The sequence below is a fragment of the Embiotoca jacksoni genome, unplaced genomic scaffold (assembly GCF_022577435.1).
Source record: "Embiotoca jacksoni isolate LCO1_2020_lvr unplaced genomic scaffold, fEmbJac1.0.p SCAF_13, whole genome shotgun sequence".
Lineage (NCBI taxonomy): Eukaryota > Metazoa > Chordata > Actinopteri > Embiotocidae > Embiotoca > Embiotoca jacksoni.
This window is the reverse complement of record NW_027185263.1, coordinates 14,757,714-14,782,921: the sequence shown is the minus strand read 5'-3', so window position 1 is coordinate 14,782,921 and position 25,208 is coordinate 14,757,714. Positions and strand designations below refer to the sequence as shown.

At 40.2% G+C, this 25,208-nt stretch overlaps 1 protein-coding gene across 2 annotated transcripts in view; it reads left to right on the top strand.

The window, feature by feature from the left end:
- The first annotated feature begins 1,579 nt into the window (after positions 1–1,579).
- LOC138196609 (roundabout homolog 2-like) overlaps positions 1,580–25,208 on the top strand; it is a 77,078-nt gene continuing 53,449 nt past the window's right edge. For both annotated transcript variants that reach the window (XM_069146839.1, XM_069146838.1), the window contains exons 1-2: positions 1,580–2,123; positions 5,684–6,010. In XM_069146839.1, coding sequence (XP_069002940.1) covers positions 2,069–2,123; positions 5,684–6,010 — 382 coding nt within the window. In that variant the 5' untranslated portion in view covers positions 1,580–2,068. The remainder of the gene's footprint in view (positions 2,124–5,683; positions 6,011–25,208) is intronic.

The following is a 25,208-nucleotide window of genomic DNA, read 5'->3' as shown; positions in this document are numbered from 1 at the left end:
GTAACTGTAGGTGTTCATGATGAATGGCAGCATTACTGTGTATCAAGTCATTTGGTAATTAGCAGCGTTCTTGAAGATTCCTCCTCACGTCATTAAAGTTCACCTTGATGGATCTTGTGAGGTTATTAATTTCTTGAAAAGCCCATTTATTATCTCCTGTTTGCACTTCTGAGGGAGAGGACTTGGGTTGAGGTCACATTCGGCATTAAAACTGAAAACCAGTCATTTGGTGTCAAGTTACTTACCGATGCATTGTGATTTTTCAGGAATGGAAAAATAGCACTCTTTTCCCACCAAAAGGCCTCTAATCTATTAATGCACCAGTTTTAAAGGCTTATCACACTATTGAAGTTATTGAGAGGAAAGAGATCTTTACAACACCATGAACAGAGCTGCTGCTATAGGAAATTTTTGACAGGAAAATCCTCCTGAAAACATAATTGTCTGATTGATGAGATTTATCCAATTTAAACGATTGTGTTCACTTTACCTTTCCTTCATACAGACTCAATTTAGTCATTGTCCACAATTATTATTCGATCTACTGCTGCGAACACAGAGCCAAAAATGGTTTAATTTCACCCTTCGGATCAATAGTACCTGATACAGCCTATCTCGTTCTCATCTCACGGTGAGGCGCCGCATTTATAATGCCATTGACAATATTGATCAGTATTGACAACAAGGCAGGATAAGCACCTCAGGCAGTGGGCAGGAATGAAGAGCCATTTCTTTACAACTCTCCACCTTTTGTAATAGCTTTTTCAACCATGAACATGAAAATAAAATACCGGCTAGTAAATCTGGAAGGCTTTGTTTAGATCACTTTACTCAACCTGTTGTGGTTTTGGCAGGATGGTGGAGACCTGTTCATAAAATTTCAAGGATTAAGGAGGAAATGATCACGCAGAAACGATGCATCAGCTTTCCGACAGCAAATCTGCAAGATAGAGGAGGAATGTTTGCGTGTTGGACAAACAAAATGGCTTTAGTATTTGTAGTCACTGCAGGTGCAATGTTGCATACCAGAGCATTATCTGGGGGATGTAAATTGTCTTTTTATTAGATTGTACTGATTTATGTGTAAATGTGTAAAAGCAAACCTGGCAGGCTGTCTGTAATGTGTGTATGGTACAGTGTCCCAGTGCTGCATTTTAATAAGATGTTTCAAAGAGATTAGAAAAACACTTCTGTAAAATCAAAGGACATTTAATGAGCTTTCTGTAAATTGCCAAGGATATATATGCAATTCAGTGCGATTGAATTGCATTGAATCGGCAATCTAACATCTAATCTGTCAAAGATGGATGAAAGAAAATAAAAGTGACCAAAAAATGGCTAAAGCAGCACACTTTCTACATACAAATTGATTAAGCCGCAAAGACAATGCTCAGCGACTGTATCAGCTGCCTGCGTTAAACTGTCTCCGTGCTAAAACGAAAGAAAACACCAATAAGTGTCATTATCACCACCAGAATCTAAATTGCTCCGGAGTTGTAGTGTTCCGATTTATTATGCATGTTAAATTCGCGGGGTAGTTTCTCCCAGAGCAGCGGAGTGAAGTGGAGAGGAGGGGCTGAGCTGTGCTGCACCGTTCAGCTCCTCACCTCTGACTGAATCCCATCTCCACCCTTCATCCCTCAACTTGTCCCGCGCGAGGATGGATGCGTTTCACCGCCGTCGGACGCGGTAAAAAAAAAAAAAAAAAAAAAAGTGTGTGAAGAATGCGGTCGGACGCGGGGACCGCCAGGAACTGGAGCGTCTTCGGGCGTCGGTGATGTTTGCAATTGGTGGCTGCAGAATATTGCCAACGTGCCGGCGAGTCGACAACAGACCACAGCTTTACTGGTGCGCTCTTGGAGAGGAAGAATGGACATGTGAATGAGAACGATCTCCTTCCGCGGCTCAGATAACTGTTTTGGCTGTTTTAGTTCACTAACTTCAACCAGTAAATTGTCACAAAGTCGCACAAGTGAAAACGGGATTGATTGGTTAATTGATTGGGTGTTTTTTTTTCTGCTTGAGGAGGAATTCATGCGCCAATAGCTCACGAGGCCAATATGCCAGAATGGGTCCTCTACAGTATTTATTTCTCTGTGGACTTCTGTACACCCAAGCCGACGGTACGTTTATGAATACATCTATTACTTAACCTCGTGGTTTAAATGCTGTCTTTCACCACATGAAGCTGTAGAAAACACGTTTTATGTGACCTGAAGCGTCTTCCAGCTCAAGTGCACCAAAAAGATATCGAATATATGATTTACAGGAAATGTGTTGTTTCTCTTGATATGTTTCTCTAATGCCAGTCCATATTTGGTTGATTTAGTGTTGGTGTGAGATTGTTCAAGGCCAGTGGCTTATGGGTAGACCAAAGTTGCTCATTTATTCATGAGGGTTGCCCTAATTGAAGACATTTCGTACTAGACTTAAATATTTGACAGCTTTTAAATGAGCAATGTTACTGTTTGAAATTTGTGCTGGCAAAAAAAACCAAAAAAAAACTTTTTGTATATTCTCTAAAAGAAAGATGCTTTAAGTAATTATTTCTTGAATTAATTATGCCCTCATAATATTATTTTTTGTTTGTCTTCTGTTGTCATCCAAAAGAGTTGTACACCTATAATTGTGCTTATGTGACTTGTATACATAAGATGTCTAATGTGCCATTGAGATTATATTTACTCATGTACTCTGGAAAGCTTCCCTTATCTGTCTGTATGTCTGCAAGTTAAATGTAATACATAATGTATATGAATGCGGCTGCAGCCATGGTTGGAAGCTTCTGGATAGGAAGTGTCCTCATCACAAAGTGTTTTGTTCTACTCTGTCCCCGGCAGCCCATAAAACACAAATCTGTGTCAGTGGAGTAAACGTAGTGCAGGTGGAGGTACTACACAGCAGATAATGTGGGTGTGGATTTGGTGTGTTTGCTGGACACTAGTACTGAGTTATACAGTTTATGTGGTACAGTGTCAATGAAGTCGAAACAAAGCGAGGTGATGAATCTGCTATTTATCCCATTTTTATGAAGTTCATATTGGTCAGTTTTTGTTGACATAATGCCAGATATGTCAATTGAACTCTAAGGTCATTTGGGATGAATCAGCATAGTTCAGACTGTTAACCGAAAGTGAATGTTTGAAGCTTAGCAAACGCAGGGTTAATTGCTGGTCTGTTGCATTATTGGTCAACGTCATATTTTGCAGATATATGTAATAAACTAGTTCTCGGTATATATTTCAGCATATTCAATTTCATGGTAGAAATTGAATGGAACATTTGTGTGAAGGAGGCACAAGTACTCCCTCAATTCTGTCATCTGACTGACTTCCGTACATAGTATGTGATCTATTAGAGGGCATAATGATGAGACTGCGCAATGTGAGCCATATTTTTGACACAGACAGGTGCCCATCTCAACTACTTTTATCCATCGTAACTCTGGCTGATTTCAAATTTTCCAAGTTTGGACTGACGGACTCATTTCAAACATGATTTAAATGACAGAAAACACCTGACTGACAAGTGCCCTTTGCTTTGCAGTCAAAGGAATATTTCAGTTGTGAGCCCAAACTGTTTTCTTCTGAACTCTACTGATAGAAAGTTTTCACCTTAAATTGACTCTTGTTAGAGTGGCCCTTGTTTATAAGCCCTCAAATGACCAGTGTTTTTCTGCAGGACCCTGAGTTTCTGTTTCAGCACCACTGACAGCTCCACATAAAGAGACTTTCTTAAGGAAACAAAATATGACAGCTTGATGCTGAGGCATTCCTAGACTAGATCAGCCACATTTTAACCACAAAGGTATTCAAAATGTATCTAAATATATTCGTAATCTTTACTGTAAGACTCTAGCCAAATAATCATTGACTCTATAACCCTAGCAGTTGTCGGCACAGGACTGTTCAGCTGTTAAAACGTCCATATTTTATTTCACAAGTTACATAAAAAAATTCAAATGTATCATTTCTGTCCCCACTCATTTACATTCTGGGTCATGGGGCGCATCCAGCATGCATTGAGCAGAAAGCATGCAGGCAAACCCCCTGGATGGGATGCCAGTCCATCACAGGGCCAACAGACTGACAGGACCCCACAGGACCTTTCTTGCTGTTAAATGACAGTACCAACCACTGAGCCAGTGTGCCAACCATAACATAAATCATCTCATTTAAATTCTGTTGTCTGACAGCACTTGTCTCATACTCTATATTAGCAACAATGGAGGCTGGGTAATGGAACAGCCAATTAGAAGAAGTCAGTAGTCAACAAACTGTTCGTTTGTTTGCGCGTCATTATGGATCCACACAAATGTTATCAGTCAAGAGGCATATGTATAGACTTTTAAAAGCATTTTTAAAACACAATGTATCACCATGGTTTGCTTCGTTGGTGCCGGCTAATGGAATACTTTTTGTCAACAAACCTCTTAACATTATAGACTGTCACATCAATTTTACTCACATTTGCGACTTTATTTTAGTGACTGCGCAGCACCCAGTCATCACGGTTGCCTTTGCAATTTGTGTGATTTGTCACCATCAAAGGCAAAAAGACAAGACACTGTGTAACATCATTTTCATTTATTTATATCTTATTTGTTTGTGACAGTCCAAAAAAAGTCTGTTTTAGCAACTCAAAACATCACACTCGGTTTGTTCGCAAGCACCCAACAGAAAAAGGGAGACCTTTTAACACAGATATTATAATGTGCTCAAACACCATGAAACAGATGAGAGTTGTGATGCTGTCATGTCTGTAAACAAACACAGTGCCACTACATTCAGGTCATTCCTGTGTGACATTTCGAGGTGGGACTTATGAAACGGCATTGATATGAGCTAAGGTCCTCACACGGCCAAAAAAATAGAAAGAGAGAGTGAGTAGAGTAAAGGTTGCTAGTTGGGTGGTGGTTACACAAATTATGACATTATTCTTAGCACGGTAGTCAGGATTAGGCATCCTCGTGACATTTTGCTGAAGATTGACTATCAAATACTGAGGTTAAAATTGAAATGTTATGCATTGCAATATAACACAGCCTTTAGGGAGGGAAGAGAATTGTAAACTTTGCATATCCTCAGTATTACAGTAGCCAGTGAAAAATACAACGCCGCTGTTATCCACCCACTGAGACAAAATGTTTGATGATGTCAGTGTTTGATGGAACGTGTTAATGAAAAAGCTAATGAGATGTAATGACTCTTCAGCTCCTTTCTGCGAAAGTAAATATGGACGCTTCAGTAGTAACACAGGATGTAGTGCAGCTTTCCTGAAATAATACTTAGAATAATAGTTATACTGCTTTTTAAACAGTAAAACAATCTTATCTTCAGATATATGTCTTAACATTTCTGTTATCATATTCTAAACAGCCGCAGAGTGGTATTCAACACTTCCCTTTCAGTTGTTATTATTTATTAATTAGAATTTGTTTGTATTTTGCTGACACTCAAGTTGGTTTGCTTTACTGTTGTTGCATTGCACTTTCTAGAGGTTGTTCAGCCATAGTTTCTATTGCTGCATGGTTACCAAGCAGTTAACAGCACTTATCTAAAACACACCGCTGTTGCTGCCTCAGCAAAACTAAAATACATTTATTTATGTGCATGTAAACATTATGATTATTACTTCAACAAGACTTTTTTTTTTTTTTTTTTACTTTCTTCTTTCCCTTTAGGGTCTCGTCTTCGCCAGGAAGACTCCCCTCCCCGCATCGCGGAACACCCCTCTGACCTTATTGTGTCCAAGGGGGAGCCAGCCACTCTTAACTGTAAGGCAGAGGGCCGTCCGACCCCCACGGTGGAATGGTACAAAGATGGGGAGCGCGTCGAGACGGACCGCGACAACCCCCGCTCCCACCGTATGCTGCTGCCCAGTGGGTCCCTCTTCTTCCTGCGCATCGTCCACGGACGACGGAGCAAGCCGGACGACGGCAGCTACGTGTGCGTGGCCCAAAACTATCTGGGAGAGGCCGTAAGCCGGAACGCATCTCTAGAAGTAGCATGTAAGTCTGACTTGTTATCATGTTCCTCTGGGTAATGCCATGGTCAGAGAGATCTGTGTTGCATGACAGAAACAAAATTGCTCTGGAGTATGTGTTGAGGTTGGTAACCTTTTGTGGACTGTATGAAAACATGTAAATGTTGCATTTGAAAAGGTAAAGTTTATGTTAAATTAAGCATAAGATTTTGGGGCTGTTGTGCTATGAGATCCACATGTAAGATGTCATCTGTCATAATATGTGCAATGTCACCTTTTCACTGAACCTACAAGTGTGCGTGTGTGTGTGCATGCGTGCCTCAGCCGTGTGCATAGCAAGTGTGCACATATTTATGTGAATGTGTTTTCAGACTGTTAGTGAGACCTGCTTGGATGACCTGTTTGAGTAATGTATGGGCAAAGCTGTGAATCGCTCCGGGGAGGGAGAGGGAAAGGGAGCAGTATTTTAACCTAGCTAACTCCCTTTCACTGCTTGGATTTGGAAAGATGCAGCCTGCTCCCAGCCAGCTCTCTCCCTGTGTGGGAGAGGCGCTCTGGGCTATTCACATTTCCATTATGTGCTAAACTGAGCTGATTTCTTGCCATGAACAAGATGCACACGCGCTCGGACGCACACACAGATAGACATGCACGCACATACACAAACACCCACACTGTCTCTCCCAGCTCTCTGTTTATCATTCTCACTGATAGGGAATTCCAGGTAAAGATATTGCAATTTAATTATAAATTTACAAAATATTTATCCACCCAAGCATTGTCTATATTCTTTCTGATTATAAAATAAGTAAGTGTGAGAAATGTTGGATCTAATGATGTACTATGTAGTGTAAGTTTGAGAAGGAACTTTCCCAGTTAGAATTATGGTCTTTATGGTGCTGTAGTGATTTGTCACCCACTCTGGATCTGTATTTGGCTTCATGGGGAAATCATGGAACAGGAAGGGGGGGAAAGGGGGGAGATAAGAACCATGATCCTAATAGCAACTCTGCCGAGACATTATCTGAGATCTCTGTGCCTTTTTGTGCACCACATCATCTCTTCGTCTTATTGCTGTTTCCACATTAGGCACTTGTATTTATGCCATCTTCTTCGACTGGTGATTCCTCTCCTTTGTTTCCAATCAAAGGCAGTGAGCAGTCCTGGAAATACTAACGCTTAAGGAGATGTTGGGCATGTGAGAGGACATACAAATACAAAGTGTGTGTGTGTGTGTGTGTGTGTGTGTGTGTGTGTGGTTGTGTGTGAGAGGATACAGTGCTGGCTTTCACATTTAAAAAGACACACTGCAGTGTTTGATATTATAGAAGATGACGATCTAGTGCTAAAGCGGCTGTAACAGTATCCCAGTAATATCAAAAGTCACACATTTACATTGTACGTCTTAGGCTGTACAGTTGTGTTTGAAGACAGTGAATTATTCTTTATCAGAAGGAAACTAGAGACCTAAAACTCTCGCTATATTGTCAAGAGACAAATGTTATGGCTGCATCACTGATTCCCTTGACTGAATAGAGGCCGACTTTGTGAACACAATGACTGTGTCAGAGTGATTTTGTGGGGATTTTCTGGTTCTCCTTAAATACAATAAAGCTCATTTGTATTTGGTAGCTCAAACAGCCATTCTGAATTCATTTTCTGAGTTAATTGGCACATTATTTGTCAGCGTAGGAGCTGCGATTGTTAATGCCAAATTGCTTTCCCCCCCCCCCCCCCCCCCCCCCCCAATTGTTGGAAGAAAAGTATGCTATATAGTATGTATCAGCAACACATATGGAAGGAGAAAGAACAAACACAATATATTGTTCTAAATGTAAAAGAACCAAACATACAGGAGCTAAATCTAAGTATCAGGAAGTAAATGTGCTTTAATCTTCGCACCAGTGCAGCTTTAATGTTCCTTGAAATGCTGTCATGTGAGTCTTGGATGATGTATTGCAGCATACTGGATAATTCCTGAAGCCATTCCTGAATACAAACCCATTGATTTTTGCTATATCTGAATATATGTGAGAATAGTACCATCTTGGTGTATGAAGACATCCTGAGGCATCAATGTTTACACCGTGGACTACATCTCCATACGTATAGCTTTGAATTCTGTGGCTGTTATATGAACCATGCAGACCCACTACAGGACCTAAATACTGCCATTTCCATTATTTAAAATCTGATATCTGACTACTGTGAGATTTTCAGTAGCCTGATTGTCAGGTCTGTTTTAAAGCTGAATATCCTGCCCACAACCTTACCCACAAATGAAGTTATTTCAGTATTGATCTTGTTTTCTTGTATGAATACCAACCTCCAACCTATTTTATTCTGTGTTGTCTCCTTGTGTGCAGACGGTGTCAATAGGTTGATTTTTCTGGAGCTTCTCTTACATAAAGGACAGTATAACCAAGGCAGCCTGATAGTCTTCTTTTTGTAATTCAGAATATCATGGCTACAGGGATGCATAATCGCTTGACTCCTCCAGGGGCTGCAGGTTCCTGCCAGTATTGCAGCAGCCAAAGTTGTCATGCAATGCTCCGGGTGGGAGCAAGTGGGTAGATGAAAAGTGCTGTGGGGATGATCTGACAGCGAGCCGAGCTCAAAAGTGGTCTGTTTCTTTAGGAGTCCGCACACATCCTCAAATTTTCTAATGGGCTGTAACATTGCATCTCAGCCAGTGGCTTAGAAAATATAGCTAAGTAGAGGGGTGCTGCTCCCTCGGGTACATTTGTGCTGTACAAGCTCAATTTTGGTGGTTCGTCAGGCATTTTGTGAGCTCCAGTCTGACTGAAATTTGAAGAGGCATTATTCATTCCATGCGATGCAAAACACTTCGACTGTTTAAGATGGCAGCAAAGCTTGAAATATGTAAATTATGCAGATCTGCCAGACAGATCTACAGCTGGCAGCCTGGCAAGAACAAATAATATACCTCATATCATTAGTTTGTCTTTTAAATGAACTGCTCTTCACCAAAACATTTATTTCTACGCATGCATATGGTTAAGATGGTAAAAATACAAAACTAGACATGAAACATGCACCCAATATATCCCTTTTTGTTAAATCTTTAAACATAATTCGATCTACCTCACAATGTATTTTTCTCCTCTCTTATTTTTTACAGCTTTGGCCTTTTTGAGTTTCCATCTTGTGTTTAATCATATCGCTTCAGGCTTAATTCAATACAACTGTGATGTCTACAGGGACAATATTACCATATTTTTATTCTGTCTGCATGGTTATTTCATCTTTGTTAAAACCAGAATGGTGGATTTACAGTGTAAACCAACAAAGCTTGCTTTAGTTGTAAATGAATGAAGCTACCCTGTTTTTCTGTGACTGGAAATAAGAAAGGCAAAAGGAAGACGAATCAAATTTGGGCCAATTGGGGAACATGTACTGCATCAGCTCTTCGACCATCACAAGGCACAAATGTGAAGCATTTTCACCCTTGTTGAAATTCTATTTCCTGAACAGTCTTGTTGGGTGCATATTTGACACAAATGATAACATCAGCCATTTCACCGAGAAATGAGGCCATGTCTGTTTTTTATTATTAGAAGGTCTTGTATTTTTGCATGATAAACAAGACTCATTGTGTTTCTTGTACTGATGCAGCATGTCACTTGATTCTCACATCCCAGTATGCAATTTAAATAATCAACAGTCACCTGCTGTCGATGTGTACAATCACACTTGGCCAACTACTGAGGCAGCTTTTCACATCTTCAGCCTGTTAAGTCGGGCGCTGCAGCTGAGCACTACTTCTGAGCAACGTCAACAAACAACTGTGCAACCTCCAGGCCACCAGTGGACTGGCACTAATCATCAGCGTGAGTGGCTGTTGATGGAATTAGAACAGCTTCCTCAAACTATTAAGAACGGACAGAAAGACATAAACAGTGATGTGTTGAAAGGGAGGTGTGGGCGGAGGGGAGACGGATGCAAGGGTGTTCATTAGCACAAAAACTCAAGAACAAGATGAGTCCCCTGTCTGACTGTGCTAAGAGAATTAGAAGTGTAGTCACTCAGCCAGACAATCATCAATTAAATCCTCCCAGTCTTTGACAACCAGCAACCTAAGCAGCCACAATGCCACATAAATCCAGTGCCTGGACTGGGTTTCTTAGAGCACCATGGTAATAATTTTTTATGAAAGTTTAAACACAGTGGGCATTTATTTGGATTTTTAAGAGCAGAATGAATGCTTGTAATTCATTCTTTGAGAACAGTTGTGGATTCTGAGCCAAGATCTACAAAACAGTAGTCTGGCTCCGCCCACCTATTGGTCACAGCTTCAGACTTCGCTGTTATTATAGTTTGGAAACCGTATTTGCTCAGCCGCTCTGAAGGGCAGACAAATCAGTGACTAGTGGGGGTGTCTTAGTTCAAAGACATAGACGTCCCTCAACCATATCGGCAGTAATAGAGTGTTGGCGAACAACATACATGTTTATAGTGGTCACTGCTGATTGGTTAAAGGCTGCTCCAATATTGTCAGAATTAACTCAAGGTCTATTACCATTAGGATGCAACAACTGGAAACAATCCCCAATGGGGTTCCCTGACCTGTATATTTGGGTAATTTGGGTCTGGTGTAGGCTAACAAAAAAGACCATGGTATGTTTAACACAACTTGAAGATCAGAATAAATGTGGTCTGAAATTAAATATCTAAAATCTGACCAAATAACACCCAACAAGACTAAGCCTAAAGCCATCCATACTAGTGGCTCTGTTAGGTTGTACTTAGGCACTGTTGCCTTGAGCTAAATGCAAACATCAAAACGCTGCCATACTCACACATACAATGATAACATGATTATTTTCAACAGTCAGGTCTTTACCTGGTTTAACTTAGTTTAGCATGTTAGCATGCTAATATTTTTTTACACTACATATGGAACTAGATGGATGTCTCTACCAAATAGCTCACCAATCTATCTAGTAGCTATGCCGCTACCATGGCTGAACATACAAACATGGCAAGATAACAGTTGTGATAAATGAAAATTATATTTTGTTTTGTTTTGTTTAGAACCAGACCTTTTCCAAGTCCAAATCCTTGCTCGAGTTTTATTTTGATCATTGGAGAAGTCACTAACAAGATTAATGTTAATTAGCCACGTGATATATTCTGCTACCAGCAATATCTATAACTGCATTTGGCAAAGGTCAGCTCCAGCTGAAAATAACATATCTGGCACCTGACTGTTATGCATGCCTGTTTTCCAATAAAACAGAAATTACAGATAAACATTTTGAGAATTAGTAAATAGCTAATTACTTACAGTAGATTAGCTGATGTTGTGTACTGATAGCAGAAGCAAAACTACATATTTTCCCCCAATTGACCAGCGGCCTGTTTCACCAACATGCACTTGCAAAATATAACTCATTTTCATACCATTTACCAATCAGAACACAGTCTTAATTATGACCCATGCATGAGCATGAATTGTGAAACATGAGCATTTGCAATCTCTTGGAAGCAATGTTTGTAAAATGTACGTGTGAAAAGGGCCGCAGGATCTAAAATGTAAAAAGCTACCAAAATTCAACCTTCGGCAAATGTCAGGTAAACATCAGACTCAACAGTGGATTTCTCATTCCTATACCTATACGAGCATCTTTGAGTGGCCAGTATTTTGAAATGTGTGAAAAACTTGAGCACCCACTTATGAACAGTACAGTGAAATGGGCAGGAATGCCATTGTTTCATCTTTCCTGGGCTTATAGTTTTGTGTACTGAAATGAAAACTAATAAACAGTTCAGGTCACCATATACAAAATACCTGTGCAAAACATTGATTTAGAGGTGTTACTTTCGGGCATTAAAATTGGAAATGATCTAAATTTGACTCCTGCTTGTGTTGTGTCTCTGCTCCATCCTCGGTCTCTTCCTCCTTGTCTCTGTCCTCTTGATGGGCATCCCTTTGAGCCATTCAGCACTGTTTATGCAGTAAACAACAGCCTAGCTGCCATGATTTGATAGTCGCAGCCATGCTTTCTCCAGGCATGAAATAGTATTTTTTTCACAAACTGTGCCACATGGAAGGAATCATTTATCCCCACTTCCATATTTGTGCTTTACAACTTGGCAGATGCCACATGGGTAGTTGATTAGAAGGTAGCTCTGTTTGTTCAAGCATCCAACAGATCTAGGCATGAGTTCTGGGTGAGGTTTTGTGTTGCGATACCAGAAATGAGGTTGTGGTCAGCCATTGCTATTAGCATGTAGTTAGTGCTGGTGGAGGAAATTAAAATATACTACATGGTTCAGTTGCCTTTCCATCGGGAGGCTTTCTCCTGTGTTTTAAAAAGTGGCAAGTTGCCATTAATCATGCATTTCACTTTTACCGACTGACAACATCTAAAGTTAGTGCCTGCCAGCCCTGTGTTTTCCCAGGCAGACTTTCAATGTTTTGTATGAGTAAATAGCTTGGCTGCTTTTCACAATCTGTTGCCAGTCCAGCAGCCCCCATGTGTATCCTTCCCGTTAGCCTTCCTCTGCTTTGCTCTCGTTAAGCCAGTATCAGGTACAGGTTTCCCTGCAGTCGGCTGATCAGAAGTGAACTCTCTCGGCTGTTGAGGTTAAGTTTGTCTTTTAGTTATTCATATTAGCATATGTCTTCAGCAAAAAGTGCTGTAAGTGCAGTTATCTTCACATGCGTAGCCCCCTTTGGCCAAATCAGAGAATTTTTTTTTGTATAGATGGTGCAATAAAAACACTATCTTCCATCATCCTTCCATGCTTTATCATAATTCAATCAGTAGTATCTGATCTGAGCAAATGTACAGAGAAAGATCTAATCTGCAACCTTGATTTTGAGTTGAAGCATACAGTATAGGTATTAGAGTAGAAAAGACAAAAGAGCTATCATCAAGGATAGACACACAAGATGTGTAAAGCTGTCAGTATATCAGCGAGATGAGAGTATAATTCCTTAAATCCTTTGGGGGGTGATTACACTGAAAAAAAAAAGCGATGTTTCCCCCGACATTAGTGATCTCAATCACACCGATGCTGTTTTTTTTTTTTTTTTTTTGCAGTGGGTTAATCTAGCTGTTGCCAGGCAGCCTGTAATCAACCATTAAATGCTTGTGTGCCAGCGAGCTACGTGTTTACAGCAGCCACGTTAAGGCAATCAAAAACAAAGCAGTAACTGAAACACAAATATAGAAATTAACCAAGAAGGGCTCAACTAATATTCTTTCTAAGTGTTATGTTAGGGCATTTTTTTGCTCATTAAATCAGATACTGTTGCTCTGGGAGCTCAGTACTACTCACCCTCTACCCCCTTGCTGTTGTTGACGGAGCAGTTGGGAAAGCCAAACCCTTCTTTAGAGTTACATAAAACACAGCAGATATGCACACAAAAAACAAATAATAAATACATTTGCCGTTAAAGCCTAAACTTAAAAGCAAATAAATTAATAGTAATAAGGCCTGTAGTTTTCATTTTTTACAAGTTAGCCTGTTGTATTCACAAGAGCTTTAACTTTATTCTTATTTATAGATGATCGATGGTGATCCATGTTACAGAAGTGGGATCCCAATTAATGTGACAGCATATTTCATTATGATCTTTTCAATATGTTGCATCATTTCTTATTTTTAATGTTTGATAAAACACCTATGTTTCATCCAGCCAATGAAAATATATAGAATTGTTTGCTTCTGTTCAAGCCGGTCTCATTTCATAACAGTACAAATGTAGAGGTGGCCAGATCATGCAAGTGGAACTAATTTATGGGTATTTTTTGGCTGAAGACAGTGAGATAAGGGGCTAGCATCTGGTGCTAACTGGACCATGCTCACTCCTTGGAGGTCTGTGGATTATGAGGTTTGGTAAGTTAGCTAAGGGCTAGCATCTGGTGTTAATTGGACCGTGCAAACACCTTTAAGAGCTCTGGTGCACTTTCTTACAGTTGGTTGGAAGAAACATATGCCTGGCGTGAAGAAGCATGCTAACTCGATTTACTCTGTTGAAGCTTGTTTTAGCTGTTTTAATTTATTTTTAACAAGCTGCTGATAGAATTCAACACGTTACATTATCAATAGTGTGCTTCTGATTAATATACTCCATGATTTAATTGGTTTTTTACATGGAATTAGATTGTTTTACCCTGTGTATACACTTCTAAAAATATAAATAAATGCTTTTATGTGGTTGCCATTATACTTGGGCAACTCAACCTAATTAGATTTTAACTTTAATAGTCCGCCACTTTTTATATCTCTGTTATAATTGTATTCAATTCAGGTCTCCATTTCTGTTGATGTACATATTTTATGTTGCTTTAAACAATGCGCCATCTCATTAATACATCTGCCCCTCCTCCCCCCTAAGAGCAATTATAATTTTGTCAAGGAAAATCATGACATTTTTTTGTTGAGAATCATTTTTCAAATACACGAGTCAGTGACATACAAGAGTTTTCACTAAATAGAGCCTATCTTTAGACGCAAGAAATTGTGATTAAATGAAGGATGTAATTTGGTTAAGTTTTTGTCATTTGATTTGTTTTTGTTTGGCCTGAATGAACAGTTTTATTAGATGCATAGTCAAATTAAGGGCCATTGTCTGTGCTCCTTGGAGGGAATAGGCGTGACTAACACGACAGTATCTTGGTGCTTGATGAAAGGTACCGTAAAAGAGTTAATAAAATAGTGCTTCAAAATTATGATAATAATATAACACAAATATTTGTCAAGCTATCAGTTAAGAATTGGTTGCTACAATATATTAGGTTCTACGTTTCCTGGTTCATACATGCTGTATTAGTCTAACTTATTGTGTGGAGGAAGTCACTGGTAAAGGTCATTGGGTCAAACTACTCACATGCACCTGTCAGAGCCCATGATGGAGGATAACTGTATGAATAAACCAAATATTCCTATCTACCTGAGGTGTCCTGCCTACAGATTGAAAACCTGCCAGCATAACTGTGTGGCAGTTAGGGATCAGCTGCCAGCTACAGACTTTTTTTACAGAATTTATTTTTTTTTACTGTCAAAGTAGCCTTGAGTTTTAATGCTTAAGTTGCACTATAGTCCAAGAAAAGCCTGTGTAGAGAAAAAAAATAATTCAGATATTTCTTTCTTAAATCAAATAACGTGCATCTGACAGGCTTTGCCAGGAGAATTGAGCCCTGCTGCACTGACAGAGACGTTGGATAGTATGATTTGCACATGTTTGGGATGGATTTAGCAAAGACCAAACCTCAAAATCCATTTTCAATATGACGGCTCACAAAATGATTCATTACACGCCACTGTCAACTTTTCAAGGTAGTATATTGTGATGCCATACACAGTACATTATTGGTTATAATTTAATGCGGTCGTGTTCCAACATTTGAATGTGAAATATGGCTATACATCTCCTTTTAGATGAGTTGGCGCTGGCTTAAGCTACTCCATTAGCAGACCTTGAATGAGGCCTTCACACTATTACAGATACAGCTGTAACTTATTGCCGCTGTCATCTGTGGAAGCTGCAGCTGGGTGTAGTTTTCTGTTTTCAGAAAGCTGCATCCAGCTATGTTTTATAACAACTATATAAAGCCATGTATCAATTTTAGGGGATTACAACCAGGGACAAAATAAAGTAAGTTCAATTAAATTAGGTATATTTCCCCCCAGCATGCTCATGTGTTCACACTAGCGGATGTTTGTGTCTGTGTGGGCTCGAGTATCTTTACTCATGTGTGATTGTGTGCATCTGAGTGTGACAAAGCTAAGGCGTGTCTCTCAGCAAAATGATAATGGTTCATAATTGTTGCTGTGCAGTGATTGATGTGCAATCTCTGCATAAAGTCTTGATGTGTTTAAGAGGGCATCTTCAGGCATAGAGGATACAATTTTTTATTTTTTTTAAACACCCAGGGACTGTGGAAAATTCACAAGCAGTAATATTAAAATGTATCAAGTCAGTCTTTCTTTTTTTGTTGTTATATTAAGCAGGACTGGGAGCTACTCATCCTGTTAAAATATCTGTCTTTTCATGGTGTAATACTGCTAATTTGCGTTCGCCTATCTACTCCCCTTAGTGGTCTCCAGTCTGGCAGGGGTGATGAGACTGAGGAACATCACCAACCACCCAGAGGGGCTCTGTCATTGCTTTATTATTCATGCGGCCTACCCAACATTGCACCCAATCTAGGCCAAAGCACTGTTATAACTGCTAAGTGTCACATCCAAGACTTTCCTTTGGCCCATTCATTCACCTCCATCGCATCAGTCCACCCAGGAAGCATCAACAACCACCGTCCACCCCCTCATCTGATTCACAAGAAGTGGAGAGTGCCAAGACCCGGGCAGCAAATAAAGGGACATCAGACTTCCCCCCGCAGTACACACCTCAGTGAGTAAAATGGGAAGAGAATATCCGGAAGCTTGATTAATTCATGAAATCCGTTGAACGTAGTATCTTTCTTTTGTCCAACCCCCAAACCCCACACACTCAAGCATCTGTTTCCTCATGTTTTTTTTACCTGGGTTAGGTCATGTCATAAATAAATGCTCCATACCATCACAGCGAGTACCTTTATAATTTTCACTGCTTTTTATATGTTGGCAAAGTGCTGCACCCCGATGTGTGTCAATTCATTTTCCACTGTTTTAAAGGGTGTAATTGCAACAAGGCAGCAAATAACATTTCATCCCGTCTGACACATGTCTGTTTGTGTAAAGCAAGTACTGGTGGTGTTGCGTGGGCACAGGTGGGTGGGCTGGATGGCAGACTCTCAGTGCCAGTGTGTCAGGGGTCCAAGTGGGGTTTCTGATCATCAAACAGCTGCTAACCGCCTTGCACTGCAAGCCTTATTAATCAGAGCCTCAGTTTACTTTACTTTCAGTTCTTTTACTCTGAACACTCTTCATTCACTTACATAATCCTGACTTTTCTGACTTCACACTCTTCTCAAGTAATACATTGAATCTTCACTCGTCGTTCGACTCTCTTGATTACTCTCTCAACTCCAACATCCAGCACATCGCTTCCTTTGTTGTACTTCATTTATGTAACCCACAGAGCTGGTAGACTTTTAGCTAGCATGTTTATTCCCTTTTTTTGCAGAATTTACAAACCCATTTAACTTCAAGGTTGTTGGATGAATCCGGTGGTTTCTGCTTCGTGGATTTGTGTGCACTGCCACTAGGCTCCATTTACTGAGGACTGTGAGGACTCTTAAGTCCTCAACTGCAGCTGTAAAAATCCCTTATTTGAATTAAAAGTAGTGATAGGAAACACATGTCGTGAGCTACAGGCTCTATGATGGCTTAACTTCATACTTAAAGACACTTTACACTAGCTCACAATGAGGGATGGCATGCCGTGTAATTGCATTTTCTGTGGAAGTGAAACATTTTATTGCCAAAGGCTCTCAGACAAGCAGTGTTTTTTATTTGTATTTTAATTCTCATGCAAGAGACCGGCCTGGCTGCTATATAAGGTAGGGGAAAGTGTTGTTGCAGGCTGAATTGAGTTTAAATTTGAAGCAGACACAACAAGGCTAAGTGGAGATTGCACAAAAGCAGCATTTCCATGGGAGCCACAACACTTTCCTCAATTTCCTCTTATTACCTTTTTCTTTGCAGAAACCGTTTTACACCCCATCCGAGTAGCAGGAAGGGGACACTTACTGTTATTAGATTAGATTTGACTTTATTCATCCCACAGTGGGGAAATGTACCTGTCACAGCAGCATGACATATGCATATGCATGACAAGGAAAAAAAATCTAAACACTACAGAAGGAATCAAGACAAAATTAAAGATATAAGACAATAGGTAGTGTTTATTTTGAAAAAAAAAATTAGAAAGCTTGTTTTTTATAAAGAAATTCTCCTCCTGTGTAAAGGACGACGCTCCCGCGGTTAGAGGGTTAGCTTGGTCTCATGCTCCAGTAGTTAATGTGCACTAGTCCATCGCTGCAGATGTCGTCCGCATGGGGACTGCAACTGAAGAGTGACCAACAGAGCTCAGCATGGGGAGGGATGGACAGTGTGTTCCAGAACAGATGTTTCCAGCCTTTGTACGTTTGTCATTTGGGCTTTTAATCTGGTCAGTGAAGGGCATTAGAGTATATAGAAGGCAAAAGGGGATAGATGCTGCATGCATGGGGACCCCAGCTGTCAGCACCCTTGAGAAGACCCCCAACCCCCACCTTCCTCCCCTTTACCCGTCCTCCCTCTGCAAATCCTAAATTCACTCACACATTCGAGGTCACCCCAGTCGAATCCACACCCGCTTGTACGCACGCGAACCAAATGCCACACACTTTGTAATTGGCCTCAGAATTAGGGCACATGGTGTATTGTTAAACCTGTGGAGATTATGCACTATGCTTGAATCTGCGGAGATTATGCAGCGCCGGGATATTATGCCTCCATTTTCTCTGATTGCCTCGCTGTATTATTTCCCTGCCTGTGCTGTGGTGAATATCTCACTCATTTAATCCTTCTTTTTTTTTATTCCCCACTCTTTCCTTAATATTGTATCTTATTCTCTCTTCACTTTCCTCTCAATTCCCTTCTGTTGTATACCCTCTATTCGTATTCTCTTTTATTCTCTCCTCTTCACCCCTCCTCACCCTCCTCCTCCCCCTCCTCCTCTTCCTCCTCCTCTGCTTCTCCTCCTTTGGGCCTCTGGCTGTCTCCCCACAAGTGATGTTCTCCTGGCCAGATGATGCATGCATATCTCTTGTGTCTTCTTGATGCTAACTCACGTCGACATTTGCACGGCATTGTGGGATTCTGCTCTCGGTCATATTTCATGTAATGATGAAAATGATGATGGTGATGAGGATTCGGGGAGGGCCGGGGTGGTGTTTCTATTTTCTGCTCTTGTCTTTTCTTCAATATCAATCAGTGCAGTGAGATAAGATGGAAAATAATGGGTCGTCGCACAAAAAAAGTGTCGCAGGGACGACAAGTTTTGGTTTGAGTTTGGAGGAGTTTCTTTGGCACTTTCTGTGTCTCATGAGCCGAACACCCAGTAGTTATTACGCACAAACAACCAGCTCTCATTATTATTGGTGTTGTGCATCAATTTAGAATTTTAAATTGCACCACTTTCGCAGCAGCTAATCCCCGGGTCAACCGTTTGTTTCTCTCTCTGGCTGTTTTTTTTGCTCCCTCCGTGGGCAACTCTGTTTACTCGAACATTGAGAAAGAGACAGGAAGTGAAAATCATCCCTAATAGAATAGCGTTTTCCTTGCAAGTGCGCTAACAAGGGGAAATGTGTTCTAAGCAAAAGCAGAGTGAGAGGAAAACAGGGAGGATAAACACATTCAGGGAGGGAGGGAGGGAGGGAGGGAGATGGGGAGGGGGGTATCATTATGGGATGAGTCGGGGCCATGGCAGACTTTTGGCCCTCCTGGAGTGTCTTCGCTCTGTGTAAGTGCAGTATCTTTGTGTGTGTTGGAGAGATAGGCAGAGATGCTGGTGGTTTGTGTGCACATTTTAGGGGACCTGCCGGTATGCAAAGCTGTGTCAGTGGATATAGCATCTATGGAAGAGAGATTTCTTCACAGTCCTCGCTACACCCTAATTAATCTGCTTAAACCTGCTAGGCCTGTCTCAGGCACTCTTACACATCAGAAAAAGCCAGGCAGCTCTGAATCCAACCAGGATTTTCTCCATGGATGCCGGTGGAAAATCACTCCAGCCTCACAGCTGACAGCTCTCTGTCAGAGTGTGCAGAAATGCATATAAAACAGAGGCAAACATACACCTCTTCACTTCCCAATGATGGATATTGGATGGCGAGGCATCACAAGAGGTCACGCCGCCCCTGAAACAGTCAGGCTGCTGGTTTATATTGCCTACCTGCCTCCGCTTCCTTTTAAATGACAGGCACTTCCATAGCCGACAGATGAAGCAATTTATGGTCAGTAGAGTTCTTTTAGCCTTGCCCCTGGCTATGGCTGTGCTCTGGATATTACAAAAACACCAATGACTAAAGGCTGACAGTCATTTTATTTAATTTTTTTCAAACACTGTTACAGCCGCGGTTGTTGTAAACAACTCTCCTATAATATCTCAGTAAATTCAGATCATGCAGTCTCATGTTTGTGAAAGCTGTTGTGAAGAACGTAACCTAAATCCATCTTCTTCATTCAAGTCTGCTAAGCAGCATTCCCTCAAAGAGTTGTTGAATTGTTTCTACAACTCTTGCTCGGCGCGATAGAAACAGAATCACACCCTGAATATCAAATCAGAGCCGGAGATGAGGTTTCAGGGTTTTGGTTGCACTTAAGCAGATTACAGTGTAACGATTGGTGAATAAAAGGACTCATCACTGAAGCAAAAGATGAAATGTCCAATAATTTCTTGGCAATATATCTACAGCATATGGACTAATATAGTGGAGTGCATGCACCCCTGTGATTTAGCAAATGAAAGCTAATTGTAATTCTGAGCGTTAACAAAAATATTTATATTACTGAAGACTGTTCAATTATTTAAACCTGCAATGCAGTAATTTCCTCTGGAGATGTGCTTAATCATTGTTGTTCTTGATGCTCATCCAGTCAATCAAGATAAAAGGTAACAATTCCTCTTAGCAGGAATATTTCACTTTAACTAGCCACTCAGATATTGGACCTATGTGGTGTTACTTTAAATATGTCACTTATTTGGCTACTCCATATCTTGATATTATATTTTCGATATGAGATGTGAAACTGAATCCAATACTGTACATATAACAAAGCCTCTTATGGCTCAATGCACAGCCTTATTTGAGGGGCTCAAGACTTACATTGATAGATTATTTGTTAAAAAGCTTTTCAGCTCATTCAGAAAATTTGAACTGTTCTTATAAGTAAGGGCTTCTATGTTTTGGATATCAAACCTTTTCCCTTTAAATCACAAGGCAATTAACATTTGTGCTGATTTAACGTCTATTTTGATCTCGGAATGATAAAAAGAAGCACTTGCTGTCATACTTATTCTAGTTAGACAGGGCGCTTGAGCTTGATGAACTAATATCAGAGTCAGACGTCGAAGTGCTTTTTAGTGTTTTGTGACATGAAGAATATATTTTAGCATTCATGTGTAGAAACAATTTTTTTTTTTTTTTATCTATTATTAGGAAGAAACACAGATGTCGTCCTTTTTGGGTTCTTAACATAATTTTATTTCTATTTTGAGGTATGCCACTTGTTGAGCGCAAAATGCACAAGAAGATTAACAAAATGACTCCATTCACATAATTTGCTAAGCCAAAAAACATTGTTTGAGTGGATTTAAGTGATGCATTTAGCAACCTGCTTGCTGACTGTGTGGTAAAACAATGCTGGCTAAGGGGAAGGAATGGGAGAATTATAGAAAAGGAACTTTTCTCTGCTTATGAGTTTGTGTTTGTGGCTTACAAAGTACAAACCTAAAATGTCTGTTCTAACTGTAGAGAACCTGATGAGTTTTTATGTTTAAATCAGATAAAAATGGGACATTTCCATATACCGACACGATATCCACATCATTTTTATAATACTTTTTTTTTTTATCTTGTCATCTTTGTTTTATTCCACCAAATTGCAAAATAGCACACACCTATTACACACACATAGTATGTTAAAGTGAAAAAATAAGTGTTTTCCTAGAGAGAAAAAACAAACATTTGTTTATATAACTACAGATCTGCTACAATCATAGACTGTATATAAAAGTGGACCTAGCTTGGTCTGAAAAATTAGGCCAAATTGGAAGTTCCTTAAACTGCGATACCCACGAGGGCCACTAGGGATTGGCTCCAAAAAGGTTTCGGCTCCATAGACTACCATTCATCTTTTCTCATGAAATACAAAGTCAGTAAATATAATCCAAAAGTCATAATAATGTCATTTGCTAAAGCCCCTCCTTCTTATTAGTTTTCTGGTGGTCCATCTAAAAATAATAGAAAAATTGATTAAATATTAGGCCTCAAAAAACGTTATGTTTGAAGGTGTGTCTGTTTGACGGACCGGCCTGTGGTGCAGTCAGGTTTCTGCTTCATCTGGGCGGGGCATAGCATCCTTGGGTTCCCAATCAGATTGAGTCAGATTCACAGCTTGCTCCTCCCCAGCTCGTCTATATAAGGTCACTTCTGGCTACATGATAACAAGATGGTGACGACCGAAATACAAACTCAAGGCTACATAACGGCAGTTCATGACACAACGAGTGACATTACTGTTGGTTGCTGCTTGGCTAAAATAGAGGATGGTGATGTCGTGACACATGAGCAGTAGTTGTTACAGCAGGCATGTTGCTGTCTTTTATTCCATTTTATTCATGTGCTGAATAGATTTCAGTCAAAATCCATCCAAGTTTGAAATAGTGCTTGGATACAGATGACATCATTCGATGAGTGGGCACTATATTTTTTTTTACCCTTGTAATCTCATTCAATGTTTACCTTCCGGACTAGAGTTGGGCTTTAAGGAGTAACTAAAAGTGTCAATGTGAAGTCCTTTGTTAGCAGCTCACTTGCTCACTTTGCCGACTCTTCTGTCCAAAGTTAAGATGATGAGGAAGGTCACGACACACAGATCACCATTCTCTAAATGTTCTTTGGAGATTAACCATAATTATAGCCTACAGATGAATTGAAATGACTGGATATTAAAATTCTCAGAATGTCCAGGACAAAAAAACTGGCTTTAGTGTTACAGACTAAACTCAGACTCCTTTTCTCTGCCAGCTCGGGGCAGTTTGCCTCAGATAACCAGCTTCTGTCATGACTCAGCTAACAGCACAAGTCTATCCTTGTGCACTCATCCATATATTTTTTTCTTACCATTAAAATATGAACTTTTTTTTTCTTGTTTGTTTTGCATTTATTATTGAATTAATTCATGTCCTCATTATGTATTTACAACATTAGATTTTTTTTTTTGTGACATGATTATACTTTGTTGAGCGGCCTGTGCCACACTGCCACAAAAAAAAAAAAAAAAAAAAGAATTATGTAAATATTCAGTTCTATTCTTAAAATAGATTAATTTACAGTCAGGCTAAGTGGGACAAGGGACTATTAAAAATAACCAAAATATTTTTTTTCGCTTGACAAATTTTGTGTCACCTTAGTGACCCAAAATTCATTTGTGTCACTTCGTTAGCATTTTAATTCATTATTTATTGTGCAGAAGAGTGGATTATTAAGATAATTTATGTCATTTGATGTGACCTAATTCTACTGAGAATTTTTAAAGCTTGGATAAGTTCGTCTCGTAAATATTTCTCACATTTGAAAATCAAAGCAGCCTCATTTCATCAGGCAACAGCTCTGTTGTCCATTCTGTAGTCTGGTTTAAAGACCAGAGGTGATCAGGTCTGCACCATCAGTATCCTTCAGGAATACCATGCCTGCAGGCAGTGTTAGTTATTCTTACTTTGACCCACTAAACATCCCTGATTTTAAATACTGGCTGACATATATATATATATATATATATATATATATATATATATATATGTATCATACCTACTACTTTGTTTGCTCAAAATCTTCTTTTGTGTCATTTAATATCTGACATTATTGTGTCTGTTCTTTCAGCTGCTCTCAGGAGCAAATATAAGTCAATACCAGAAAAGAAGGACAGCAACTGCGAACACATAACCTTGTTCGAATTCCTGACCTTGAAAACAGTAGTTGGCAACTGCAGGTCCTCCTGCTTGTTTTCTCTGAAGCGTTCTGCAACATCACAAATGTGGTGACAGTCCTGATCTGCAGTTTTCTCTGTTTTATGGAACTTTAGATGTTTACATGATGATAGTATGTAGCGCAACCACATAAAAAAACATACGTGCTCATGCACGCAAATGCACACGCAATCAATTAAATTATGTTTTGATTGGACTTTAGGACAAATGCTAAAGTAGAACAATTCCAAAAGCGTCCTTCTCCCTCTGTGTTAGCTCAGTTAATCCCTGATTGGAGCTAATTGCTTGTGCAAAGTCTATTTGAACTAACGGTGGATATAAAGTAGACTGAGCGAGCCTGGCGGCGTCTCCTTCACTCTTTAATGCAGCCTTCCTGCCAAACAAACCAAATATTTGATGACAGAGTTTCTAATTGTCTCCTTTCCTACCTCGCTTCCTCCCTGCATTTGATTAACAAGCGCAGACAGGTGCATACAATGCTGATGTGTGTGTGGCTTAGATTTACATTTGCACAGTATGGTTTATATATTGACACTGCGATAGTCAATCACTAAATCACCATCCACCAGTCCGATAGTCATAGTCGCTGTTTGGGAGCCATTATAACACTCCGGTCTGGCGCCGGCTTCACTCAGGCTATTAGAAGCTGTTAAGCAGGCTGAATAAACTGTGAGCTAATGATGAGAATGCATCTGCGAAATCTGAACTCCATAGCACCACATTTAGCGACACTTAATTAATCTTAATGGATTCTGAAATAAGCCAGCCAAATAAATATCTTATCCATAAATTACTTTTCTCTGTTCCGTACCGCGTATTGCCACAAAGCTCTCCCCAGGGACGCTTTAACTCTCACAAATTAATGTATATGTGTGTGGTATACGCATGCAAGCACAAACGCTTACAGTAGACACCAGCTGAAACACACGTCCTCTCCCCCAGAAGAGAATTTTGTTTACCACAATATTAGCTCCTTCAATCAACCTCTCTCTCTCCCCTCCATTTTCCCTTTCTCATCATTTTCATTCTGCTCTTACATTTTTTCTTTTCCTACACCGTAATTCTCTGTCTGTCTTCTTACAACGCGAGGCAACAGAGAAAGAGCCTGCAACAGTTATTTGAAGGGATGCCATTTAAATTTGCTGTTGCAAGTTGAATGAACAATTTCAGTCGGTGGCATTTTGCAGGAGTATGTTTGTTTGTTTGTTTGTTTGCATGTATGTGTGTGCGTACGTGTGCGCAGTGGCTGCCTCAATGTTCTTATCACCTCCTCACACACCTGCTTCCCTCCAAGACTGAGCCTCCCCTCTTCTCATGCTTCTTCATCAAAGCCAGATCCAGCCACAGTTGTTGCCCCCCCCATCCCCCTCCCTCCCCCCGCATGCCTGCCCTCCCCCATCTAGCTGCTTTGGCTTGCGTTCAGCAGCCACCACCACTCCCCTTGTATCGCCGTGTTGTCCAGGCAGTCAGACCTCGCTGGTATCATACCTTCCCTGCGAGGAAAATTCATGTGGCTTGGCGGACGTGCTCACAGGTGCTGGAACTCTTG